Raw genomic sequence first — 13,014 nt, 5'->3', positions numbered from 1 at the left:
ATGGGCATGGGCCTATGGGATGGAGAATGTGTGATGGGTATATGGGCACGGGACTATGGGATAGAGGATATGTATGATGGGTATATGGGCACTGGACTATGAGATGAAGGATGTGGGATGGGTATATGGGCACAAGACTATGGGATGGAGGATATGTATGATGGGTACATTGGCACGGGACTATGGGATGGAGGATGTGCGATGGGTATATGGGCACTGGACTATGGGATGGAGGATATGTATGACGGGTATATGGGCACGGGCCTATTGGATGGCAGATATGTATGATGGGTATATGGGCACAGGACTATGGGATGGAGGATGTGTGACGGGTACATGGGCACGGGACTATGGGATAGAGGATATGTATGACGGGTATATGGGCACTGGACTATGAGATGAAGGATGTGGGATGGGTATATGGGCACAGGACTATGGGATGGAGGATATGTATGATGGGTATATGGGCACGGGACTATGGGATGGAGGATGTGTGATGGGTATATGGGCATGGGACTATGGGATGGAGGATATGTATGACGGGTATATGGGCACGGGACTATGGGATGGAGGATGTGTGATGGGTATATGGGCATGGGACTATGGGATGGAGGATGTGTGATGGGTATATGGGCACGGGCCTATGGGATGGAGGATATGTATGATGGGTATATGGGCACGGGCCTATGGGATGGAGGATATGTATGATGGGTATATGGGCATTGGACTATGAGATGAAGGATGTGTGATGGGTATATGGGCACTCGACTATGGGATGGCGAATATGTATGATGGGTATATGGGCTTGGGACTATGGGATGGAGAATATGTATGATGGGTATATGGGCATGGGACTATCGGATGATAGATATGTATGATAGGTATATGGGCACGGGGAAGCAGGGCGAAACGTGCACGTCGGGGTCGGGTGACAAGGCTCCTATCCACTGTGTTGCATGCCGCTAAGGATCCAGGTAATTTGTACATATGGATCTTTTATTTTTGAGCGCTTTATTGCCAGTTATAGTACTGAGTGCAGGTGATCTTGCTTTCAACCCTTATCAGTAAGATTCCAGTGTTTGAATCACTGAGTATTGTGAGTTGAGATGCAAAAGGTTCATGGCACTTAGTTCTCTGTTGTAATCCCTGAGTGAGATAATTGGCTTCATTGTAGCCACATGGTAAATGTGGGAGAGTGGTTCAGCAGAGTTTATCAATATCTATTACTTTATAAACAGATCATGTTATGTCTCATACCATGCGGCGATATAATATAATCTAATAGTTATTTATGGAGCCATGTTTGTCACAAGTATTTGTTCATGTACCTTATGAATGTAATATGCTTATATATTTTTATATGCAAATTGCCTCTTCAGAAAGAAAGAGGACTTTTACTCTACAGCGCCACCTATTGGTAGTAGCGATCCTACAAGTCACAATCAACCCTTTAACGAGGCTTGTAGTATGACTTAGGATACAAGCCAAATCAGAATCTCAATTTGCAGACACGGTGTTTCGAGCTGTTGGCTCTCGTCAGTGCAAAGTATGAGATCTGATTTGGCAAGGTGAGAGGCTCTGGACTAGGGTCTAAGAAGTAAGGTTTCTCCTTGCGGAGAGTGACATGCCAGCTGTGGCTTATCAAGGTAAGGAGACTTATTCGCCGTGCAATGCTCCTCTGGGAAAATAATATGCAAATTGCCTCTTCAGAAAGAAAGAGGACTTTTACTCTACAGCGCCACCTATTGGTAGTAGCGATCCTACAAGTCACAATCAACCCTTTAACGAGTCTTGTAGTATGACTTAGGATACAAGCCAAATCAGAATCTCAATTTGCAGACACGGTGTTTCGAGCTGTTGGCTCTCGTCAGTGCAAAGTATGAGATCTGATTTGGCAAGGTGAGAGGCTCTGGACTAGGGTCTAAGAAGTAAGGTTTCTCCTTGCGGAGAGTGACATGCCAGCTGTGGCTTGTCAAGGTAAGGAGACTTATTCGCCGTGCAATGCTCCTCTGGGAAAATAATATGCAAATTGCCTCTTCAGAAAGAAAGAGGACTTTTACTCTACAGCGCCACCTATTGGTAGTAGCGATCCTACAAGTCACAATCAACCCTTTAACGAGTCTTGTAGTATGACTTAGGATACAATTTATATATTTTTAATAATTCATTAATAAATTTTGATACTCAAATAATAATGCTCATGTTGTGGTTGAGGATGGCATGGCAAATATGTATGATGGGTATATGGGCATGGGACTATGGGATAGAGAATATGTGTGATGGGTATATGGGCATGGGACTATGGGATGAAGAATATGTATGATGGGTATATGGGCATGGGACTATGGGATGGAGGATATGTATGACGGGTATATGGGCACGGGACTATGGGATGAAGAATATGTATGATGGGTATTTGGGCATGGGACTATGGGATGGAGGATATGTATGATGGGTATATGGGCACGGGACTATGGGATGGAGGATAATTATAATTTGTTATAACTAAACACAGTTAGTTACTATGCCCGGGCAGCGCCGGGCTCTTCAGCTAGTATTAGATATATATAAAGCTGAGTGTGGAGCCCTGCCTACTCCGCATAGCCACAGTCACTATAATATCCCACATCATCCCATCAGCCAGAGCTACCAGACTACTACCCCTAATATCCCACATCATCCCATCAGCCATAGCCATCGGACAACTACCACTAATATCCCACATCATCCCGTCACAGCTGCCGGACTACTACCCCTAAAATCCCACATCATCTCGTCAGCCAGAGCCACTGGGCTACTACCCCTAAAATCCCACATCATCCCATCAGCTAGAGCCACCGGGCTACTCCCCCTAATATCCCACATCATCTCGTCAGCCAGAGCCACCGGACTACTACCCCTAATATCCCACATCATCCTGTCAGCCAGAGCCACCGGACTACTACCCCTAATATCCCACATCATCCCATGAGCCTGGGGTCAGAATCAGAGTGCTGAGTGGAATGGCCCTAACTTCCATACTGGGGATCCCTTTAATAGAGGCCTGGGGTCAGAACCAGAGTGCTGAGTGGAATGGCCCTGACTTCCATACTGGGGATGCCTTTAAGAGGGGCCTGGGGTCAGAACCAGCGTGCTGAGTGGAATTGCCCTAACTTCCATACCAGGGATCCCTTTAAGAGAGGCCTGGGGTCAAAACCAAAGTGATGGATGGATTTGCCCTGACTTCCATACCAATGATCCCTTTTAAGAGAGGCCTGGGGTCAGTATCAGAGTGCTGAGTGGATTTGCCCTCACTTCCATACCAGGGATCCCTTTAAGAGTGGCCTGGGGTCAGAACCAGAGCTCTGAGTGGATTTGCTCTGACTTCCATACTGAAGATCCCTTTAAGAGGGAAGATGTGCCTATGGAATGGAGAATGTGTGATGGGATATGGACACAGGATTGGGTGATTCATTTCTGTCATGTGCTCTCTGCTCCTGTTTCCAGGGATGCTAGATTTCTCTCACCCAGTCAGTGTCTGCTGAGGTGTTGTTGAGTGAGAAAACTGTTGCTCATAGCAACCAATCACAGCTCATCTTCTTTTAAACAGTTCTGGTGAAATGAAAGATGCTTAGTGATTGGTTGCAAAGAAAACTGCTGCTCATACCAACCAATCACAGCTCAGGTTCTTTTAAACAGCGCTGGTGAAATGAAAGATGCTTCGTGATTGGTTGGTGATACACACACACACACACATTCAATTTTATATATATAGATGTTCTGGGGTCTCTTGAAAGACCACAGAGCACAATAAAGAATATTAAATTTCACATCAAAGTTATTTCCTTGCCAAATTCGTGTAAATTTGTAATTTCTGCAGATTTATTAATCTCTAGTGGTTATGATAGCAAAAATTGCTGGGTTCATAAGGGGAACAATTTTTCTTCTAGAACTAGTGGTATGAAGATATATGCAAATTAGCTTGTAGGTGCATTGGGACAATGTCAATACAATTTGACACTTCATCAATGCACTTGCAAGCTTATTTGCATGTATTTGATTTCTCTGCCCTGACACATCAGATTGCGGCAATACTGGTATAATTTTGATTGTTGTGCTAGGGCCTCTACAACTATTCTACCATTAGTTCCAGTGGTGAAATCATCCTAACAGATTCACTTTAACGCCAAAATAAGAGGTGTCTTCAAGATTTTAAAACACCATTTTTTTGTTATATTTCCAATCTTATGTAAGAACATTATATTTTTTAGATCCATCATGTAAGGACACCAAGACGCGCAAGAGAAGATCATCAGTGGCTTTGATGGATATTAAAACTCAGAAGGGTAGGAAGAAAAAAATTGATATCTTCTTTTCAGGAAAACAAAGCCACATATACAGTGTATCCTCTCTCTGTTCTTTGTAATATAATGTTGGACATTTTCAGTTTTTGAGCCGAGGGTTAGGGGAGCCCTGTTATACTGCGAGATACAGTTGCAATTACAATTATTCAGCCCCCGTTACATTATAGTTTTAAAATTTAAAAAGTTTCTGATGTCTGCAATAAGCCAATCAAACAAGAAAAAAGTAAATTGCTCAACACAGCTAATATAACAGGATACTTTCAGGAAAAGTGTCTTTAAAACTTAGTAGCGCACCTCTAACTGTCCATGATACATAGTTGGACATCAGCTTCTGATAGTTTTCCTGAGGAATCTTAGCCTATTCCTCTGGGGACATCCAAAATGTTAAAAGAAGAGATTAATGTTTTGTGCAAACAAATTTAAGGAAATATAAAGATAGAAAAGGCTTTGATATCAAAAAGAGGACGCTAACTCCGGCTGCCACCAGATTACACATGGCCAAAAACCTGTGAGTGATTGCAAAAGATCTGTAGTAAGACACATGTGAAATGCTGAAGATCTCCATGCCAAGACTCAAAGATATACACCTCTAATGACCTAAAAGCACAAGAAATGCCAGCTGAAATATGCTCAAAGAATATGTATTAACTCATCCGGTGAGGTGTATCCTTGAAGCCCAAGGTCCAGGTGGGCACACAGGCCATTTGCATTGATGCAACAAGCAGATGAGACATGTGGGAAATGGTAGTAAAAGCACTAGAGCTGCAGGCAGACAGGAGACTGAGAAGCAGGTAGCAAAGCACTGGAGGCCGCAGGCATAAAAGAGACTTGGAAGAAGGTAGCACAGGTACTGGAGGCCGCATGCAGACAGGAGACTGAGAAGCAGGTAGCACAGGTACTGGAAGCGACAGGCTGACTGGAGACAGAGAAGTAGGTAGCACAGGTACTGGAGGCCACAGGGAGACTGGAGACTGAGAAGCAGGTAGCACAGGTACTGGAAGCGACAGGCAGACTGGAGACTGAGAATCAGGGAGCACAGGTACTGGAGGCCGCAGGCAGACAGGAGACTGGGAAGCAGGTAGCACCGCACTGGAGGCCGCAGGCATAAAAGAGACTGGGAAGAAGGTAGCACAGGTACTGGAGGCCGCATGCAGACAGGAGACTGAGAAGCAGGTAGCACAGGTACTGGAAGCGACAGGCTGACTGGAGACAGAGAAGTAGGTAGCACAGGTACTGGAGGCCACAGGGAGACTGGAGACTGAGAAGCAGGTAGCACAGGTACTGGAAGCGACAGGCAGACTGGAGACTGAGAATCAGGGAGCACAGGTACTGGAGGCCGCAGGCAGACAGGAGACTGAGAAGCAGGTAGCACCGCACTGGAGGCCGCAGGCATAAAAGAGACTGGGAAGAAGGTAGCACAGGTACTGGAGGCCGCATGCAGATAGGAGACTGAGAAGCAGGTAGCACAGGACTGGAGGCCACAGGCAGACTGGAGACTGAGAAGCAGGTAGCACAGGTACTGGAGGCCACAGGCAGACTGGAGACTGAGAATCAGGGAGCACAGGTACTGGAGGCCGCAGGCAGACAGGAGACTGAGAAGCAGGCAGCACAGGTACTGGAGGCCGCAGGCAGACAGGAGACTGGGAAGCAGGCAGCAGAGATATTGGAAGCTGCAGGCAGATAGTAATCAGGAAAACTAGCGTCTTAATACCATGACACAGCTGTGTGTCTTGTTAACCCTCATATAGGTCCAGGCAGATGGCAGTGGCTCAGTAATCTCTACAGTAAACCATTTTACTGGCTTGGTGATGCCTACAGTAAATCACGGCAAAGACTTGGTGATGCCTACAATGAAGAATGGTTTGGGCTTGCTGATGCAAACAGTAAAGCATGGTGGTGGTTCAGTGATGCATACAGTGAAGCATAGCAGTGGTGCCCTTGGGCTGATTTGCTTACTCTGGTACTGGAAATTTTGAAAGTAGGGAAAGGTGAATTTTGCAGGGCAAGATGGATTCAATCACGTACTGCAAATCCTAGGACAAAACCTCATGCCTTCTTTGAAGAAGATGAACCCTAGGCACCATTGAACCTTTCCAAATGACAAAGAGCTTACGTAAACCTCATAGTCTGCCAAGGCTTGATTCCAGAAAAAGTCTTGGAAGTCATGTGACTTCAAACCCATAAAAAATATTTGGTGGAATTTAAAGAAGAATCTAAAGAATATTAGTGTTGTGGAGGCCAGTGTCCATGAAGAATGCGTAAAGATACCTCAGGAATGTTGCCAGGAGCTTTTGTCTGGCTATGAATCACATGCGCAGCAGGTCATAACAACCAAATGGTAAGATGGTATGCTAAATATTAAAGAGACATTGGTCATAGAAGGATGAATAATTCTGAGATTGAGATATTTGGGGAAACCATTTGTTATACATGCTAGTTGTGTTGAGATATATACAATGTTATTGTTTGATAAATTTAATGCAAACCACAAAAAGTTGTACATTTTTCTAAGAAGCCTAATTTTCCATCAATGGACTGGATAATTAATTGAAATTGCTGCTGTAAAAGTTCCTTCATAAACTCATAGAAGCCTTGAATTATAGGACTAGTTTTTGGACCTGGTCATTGTGTGTGGTCCTTCGTATGGCCGTCGACTCATATATATCTTAGGACTTTAGTAACGATGATGTGTGTTGTAGAATTATCTTTTTTTTCTTCTGTTTAGCCTCTAACTACACAAACCTCGAGAAGCAATGCTGCAATGATGGCATGGTTAAGAACCCGATGGGCCACAGCTGCGAGCGACGTGCTCTCCTCATTCAAGAAGGAGAGACATGTAAGGAAGCTTTCCTGGACTGCTGCAGATACATTGATCTGAAGCTGAAGATGGAGAGGCTGATAAAAGAAAGTGACCTAGATTCTGATAGAAGTAAGCACACTTTGTGAGAGAAAATTAAAGGGGGTGTTCATTATTTAAAAAAAAACAGTGCCACTTCTGTTCACAAGTTGTGGGCGGTTTTCAGCCGCCATGAGCTTCTTCAAATAATCGCAAAATTATCTGAATTAGAAATACCTATTTTACCTTGTGAACTTTTTTTTTCTCCATAGGTGCAAATGACCTTGACTATTATCCGGATGCTGATATTTTGGTTAGAAGTGAATTTCCAGAGAGTTGGTTGTGGAGCATTCTAAAAATGGATGAAAAACCTGATTCAGAAAAGTGAGAATTTGAATGATTCCATTATTTGTATGACCATGCTTCTTTTTTTTGATTCGTTTTAGGAAAATCATTTGGATTTCATTAGAGACTACTCAAGACACTTACATTTGGAAACCCCTGTGCAAAAAAATTCTTACCCTTTAAAGGGAACCTGTCAATAGGATTTCACACCTCAAACTAAATGTGCATGTAGCTCTTTCAAACACAAGTTCATCAATACCTTTATATGGTCGGTCCATTCTTCCGTTATTGAGAAAGCAGTATTTGAATTTTGTATGCAAATTAGACTGCAGATCTACTGTATTTGTAAATCTGAAGCCTTTGTCACTCCAGCTCTATTCCCCACCCAGTGCCGCCTCTTTCTGCTTGACTGACAGTTTCTATGCTATGCGACTTCAGGCAAAGAAGATCTACAGACTCATTTGCATATCAGTTTGGATGCTAATTTCTAAGTAATTGATGAATGGATTGCCTAGGTAAAGGTATTGCTGGACTTAGCTTTGAAAGAGCCGCATGCAATTATAAACAGTTTGGGGGGTGAAAGGTGGTGACCTATTCCATTTAAGGGGCTTTTGAGAATAGTTTTCATCTAGCTTACAGTTTTGAGACTGGCATACAATGTTTCTCTGGTTATTGAAGTATAATTAAGAGCATTTCATATGCTTATTTGTACTGATAAATACATCAAGTTTAAGCGCCCATCACACATCTGTTTTTTATGTCCGTATGCGTTTCGTTTTTATAAGGATCGCAAATATGGACATACGCACACCCATTGTATTCTATGGTGATGCGCACAGGTCAGGTTCTTCACACGGACCATGTGTCCATGTGAAAACCTGCAGACATGTCAGTTTTCTTTTGGGCAGCACTGGCAAAATGCATGCTGCACACATGAACACTAATGTGTTACGAGCATGACACGTATCGGAACCTGGGAAAAAGCGGTACAGTTAGCGCTGATCCAGGCATCAGCTACTGAGGACATCTGTCATCATTGTCTCCTGGTCATACTCAGATTAGCGTGACCAGGAGATAAGGATTGAAGTTGTATTCAGTACCCACTGTGTACATTGTGTATAAAATTAAGAAATAAATAAAAAAAATGGTGTGGGCTCTCGCGTCATTGTCATAACCAGCAGAAGGAAAGCCGATTTCTGGGGCTTATGTTAATAATCTGGCAAGAGGGACGATATCCTAAAAGGTTCCCAGGCTATTAATAACAACTCAAAGCTACTTGCTTAGCCTTTACTGGTGAATTTACGGGCATGATGTGACCTTTCAGGCTGAAAATCAGGAGACAATGAGATGATGCCAGCTGGCTGATGAAGTGCGGTGAATGTATATGATTTTATATACTGTATCTACACCCAAGTGGGTGTTGACTGTTTTATACAGCTAACAACCCGCTTTAATATCCATCATCACGGATTTCTTTCTTAGCTGATTTACTTCTTAACTGCTGCTGCTTAATGGTTTTTCCAACAGAGGGAGCTACATCTGTAAGACCATAAACTCCTCATAATCAAAAAACGGACCTTCACATCCAACCACAGATTTTTCCCCTTAGCCTCAGGCATTTTTAATTGCAACAGGATCACTACCCCTCCATTGAGATATAGACTTTAGTCTACGAGAGGATTCACACTAGGTACCCAGAAGAAATGTAGACTGTCTAAGAGACGATTGGCATTAGGTTAGGTCCTGGAGAGCGAGAACCGCCTTAACGTGGCTGCCAAGTACACATGAATTGGCCAATTTTGCGCTAAGCATTCTCAATTTTTCATATTTCTAGTGCAGTAATGCAATTCAAGTTTTATATTTCATGCTTGCAAGCTATAGCGCTACAGAGTGCTGCCTTATTTCTTTGATCATAAACTCTTCATGACATCATTCTGGGCTGTCGATGCCCTGGCTTCTTGTACGTGTGCAGTGATTTTCTCTGAACTGATGCCCTGGCATGGCAGTCAGGAGTTTAGCAGTTTAAAAGGTCTTTTATATAGTGAAAGTATTATGGAAGCAATTGTGATGGCATACTCAAATCTCACCGAAGGATTTACCAGGATTGTCTCATATCGTTAAATGAAATAAATCTCAAATAGTCCAAATTTTTATTTTACAATATAGATAAGGTTCCCATGAGGCACATGAATTAGTATATGAAAAAGGAAAAAAAGAGAGAGTGATGCCAGAACCCAGGTGCAACATTTATTAAGAACCATACTTTTATTGAATACATTTTTTAAAAAATAATACAGTATAATCAAAACAGATGCCAAAAATGTAGGGTCAGACAACAAAGACACTTGATGGGTGAGCTAGTCGAAAATAATCAAGAATATACAGTGGGTACAGAAAATATTCAGACCTTTAATTTTTTCACTCTTTGTTTCATTGCAGCCATTTGGTAAATTCAAAAAAGTTCATTTTTTTGTCATTAATGTACACTCTGCACCCCATCTTGACTGAAAAAAACAGAAATGTAGAAATTTTTGCAAATTTATTAAAAAAGAAAAACTAAAATATCACATGATCATAAGTATTCAGATCCATTGTTCAGTAATGAGTAGAAGTACCTTCTGAGCTAGTACAGCCATGAGTCTTCTTGGGAATGATGCAACAAGTTTTTCACACCTGGGTTTGGGGATCCTCTGTCATTCTTCCTTGCAGATCCTCTGCAGTTCCATCAGGCTGGATGGTGAACGTTGGTGGACAGCCATTTTCAGGTCTCTCCAGAGATGCTCAATTGGGTTTAGGTCAGGGCTCTGGCTGGGCCAGTCAAGAATGGTCAGAGTTGTTCTGAAGCCACTTCTTTGCTATTTTAGCTGTGTGCTTAGGGTCATTGTCTTGTTGAAAGGTGAACCTTTGGCCAAGTCTGAGGTCCAGAGCACTCTGGAAGAGGTTTTCATCCAGGATATCTCTGTAATTGGCCGCATTCATGTTTCCTTCAATTGCAACCAGTCGTCCTGTCCTTGCACCTGAAAAACACCCCCATAGCATGATGCTGCCGCCACCATGTTTCACTGTTGGGATTGTATTGGGCAGGTGATGAGCAGTGCCTGGTTTTCTCCACATACATCTTAGAATTATCACCAAAAATTTCTATCTTCGTCTCATCAGACCAGATAATCTTATTTCTCATAGTCTGGGAGTCCTTCATGTGTTTTTTAGCAAACTCTATGCAGGCTTTCATGTGTCTGGCACTGAGCAGAGGCTTCCGTCGGGCCACTCTGCCATAAAGGACACACTGGTGGAGGATTGCAGTGATAGTTGACTTTGTGGAACTTTCTCCCATCTCCCTACTGCATCTGTGGAACTCAGCCACAGTGATCTTGAGGTTCTTCTTTACCTCTCTCTCCAAGGCTCTTCTCCCACGATTGCTCAGTTTGGCTGGACGGCCAGGTCTAGGAAGACTTCTGGTGGTCCCAAACTTCTTACATTTAAGGATTATGGAGGGCACTTTGCTCTTATGGAACCTTGAGTACTGCAGAAATTCTTTTGTAACCTTGGCCAGATCTGTTCCTTGCCACAATTCTGTCTCTGAGCTCCTTGGCCAGTTCCTTTGACCTCATGATTATCATTTGGTCTGGCATGCACTGTGAGGTCTTATATAGATAGGTGTGCGCCTTTACAAATCAAGTCCTTTCAGTTTAATGAAACAAAGCTGGACTCCAATGAAGGAGTAGAACCATCTCAAGGAGGATCACAAGGACATGGACAGCATGTGACTTATATATGAGTGTCTGAGCAAAGGGTCTGAATACTTATGACCATGTGATATTTCAGTTTTTCTTTTTTAATAAATTTGAAAAAATTTCTACATTTCTGTTTTTTCTCAGTCAAGATGTGGTGCAGAGTGTACATTAATGAGAAAAAAATGAACTTTTTTGAATTTACCAAATAGCTGCAATGAAACAAAGAGTGAAAAATGTAAAGGCGTCTGAATACTTTCCGTACCCACTGTATATATATGAATATATCAAGATATAAATAAATTACCATAGGGTTAGTTCATTAATGCCCATAAAAATAAACATAGAGCACTTAAGTATAATGGATTTCTGATGATATAATAATGCAATGCAGGTACCCCAGAATAAGTAAGGCTCAATAGTAGTGGATCTATAGAGGGGATTGCATAAAGTATACTCATAAGAAATCACAAGAACATGATATGATCAGCTCACCCACCAACAGACCAGACACATGTTTTACAACAGCTTCAAAGCTGTTGGAGGTTATCCATCTACCCTTCTTTTATGCCTGCTTACAAAAGACAGAAATTGCCAAATAGAAGACTAAAGAAAGTGTTAAGTTATTCTGTCTGACTTATTATAGTGAATGGTTCCAGCCATGGTTTCATCCAAAGCCTGTTTTTCAAGGCTTCATATGGAAGCCTTGATGGAGCCACCAATTTGTGGCTCAAAAGTAATGTGAACCCAACCTAAAAAGTAAGGCTTGTCTTAAGTGAAGAACCCTTTTAATATGACATCTATCTCTCATCAGTATCTCTACAAAGGTCTTGCCAAACACATATCTTAAGGACTCTATCACTACATGGGAATTGCTGGCTGTGAGTCTATCAGAGAATAAAGGTAAGATATAAAAGTAGATGACTAAGGCACTTAAAACATATTGACTTGTTCTTTTCTGGCCTTGGAGTACCTTATCATTGAGTTTTTGGATCTCCTATGACTTCTCTCTTAGCGGCCAGTTAAACTTCCAAGACTTAAGTGACCTTCAGTGCCGTCATTCGAGATTTTCCTACATTTTAGCTGGTGACTCTGCTAGGACCAGACAAAGTCTAAAGTTGCAATGACGATTTCCTACCTATAAGAACAAGATGTTTTTTGACTCGGACTTTGCCTTCCCCTATCCCATTTTGGTCTTCAAAACTCAGTATATTTTTTCCACTTATATCCAATTGTTTTTACTGTATGGACTCAACATTATTGCCATTGATTGTGGCATCAGAAGGGTTTAATGGTCAGAGATATGTTTTTCTTTTCCTGGCCGGTGTCATGTGGTGAAGACTATCAGTGACAGCGGCTCCCGTAGATATCTCATTGACATAAAACAACATTTATAATGCTTGGTGGCAGGATCTAAAGGAGTCTTCTAGAGTTAAAAAAAAAGTGTCTTGTCTATTGGCTCAATTACTGTATATATATTCCTGAATTTTCTATAGTATGTATCTGTAGGGTTTGCCCATTTTTCCAAACACTTTATTCTGAAATTGATACTATTACAATGTCAATTTTTCTCATAACAACAAATACATTCAGCCATAATACAAAGGATAACTATTTAGGTGAAATTCAATCCTTAGGTTATAGACACCATGTAAGTAACAAACATTGTAAGAAAAATAGCCTTGATAAAGCGCTCGCTGCCCACTCCCAAACTTAACCGAACGCTCCCGGAAGAAAACTAATTTTATTCTTCCCACAG

The 13,014-nt window shown here is 42.1% G+C and overlaps 1 protein-coding gene across 1 annotated transcript in view; it reads left to right on the top strand.

Moving 5' to 3' along the window:
- LOC141075418 (venom factor-like) overlaps positions 1–13,014 on the top strand; it is a 397,441-nt gene that overhangs the window by 232,339 nt on the left and 152,088 nt on the right. The window contains exons 16-19 of the mRNA XM_073562451.1: positions 4,251–4,325; positions 7,069–7,272; positions 7,452–7,563; positions 12,070–12,158. Coding sequence (XP_073418552.1) covers positions 4,251–4,325; positions 7,069–7,272; positions 7,452–7,563; positions 12,070–12,158 — 480 coding nt within the window. The remainder of the gene's footprint in view (positions 1–4,250; positions 4,326–7,068; positions 7,273–7,451; positions 7,564–12,069; positions 12,159–13,014) is intronic.

Source organism: Dendrobates tinctorius, unplaced genomic scaffold (genome assembly GCF_039654945.1).
Source record: "Dendrobates tinctorius isolate UK_male_01 unplaced genomic scaffold, ASM3965494v1 ptg000351l, whole genome shotgun sequence".
NCBI lineage: Eukaryota > Metazoa > Chordata > Amphibia > Anura > Dendrobatidae > Dendrobates > Dendrobates tinctorius.
This window is presented reverse-complemented; position numbering and strand designations above follow the sequence as displayed.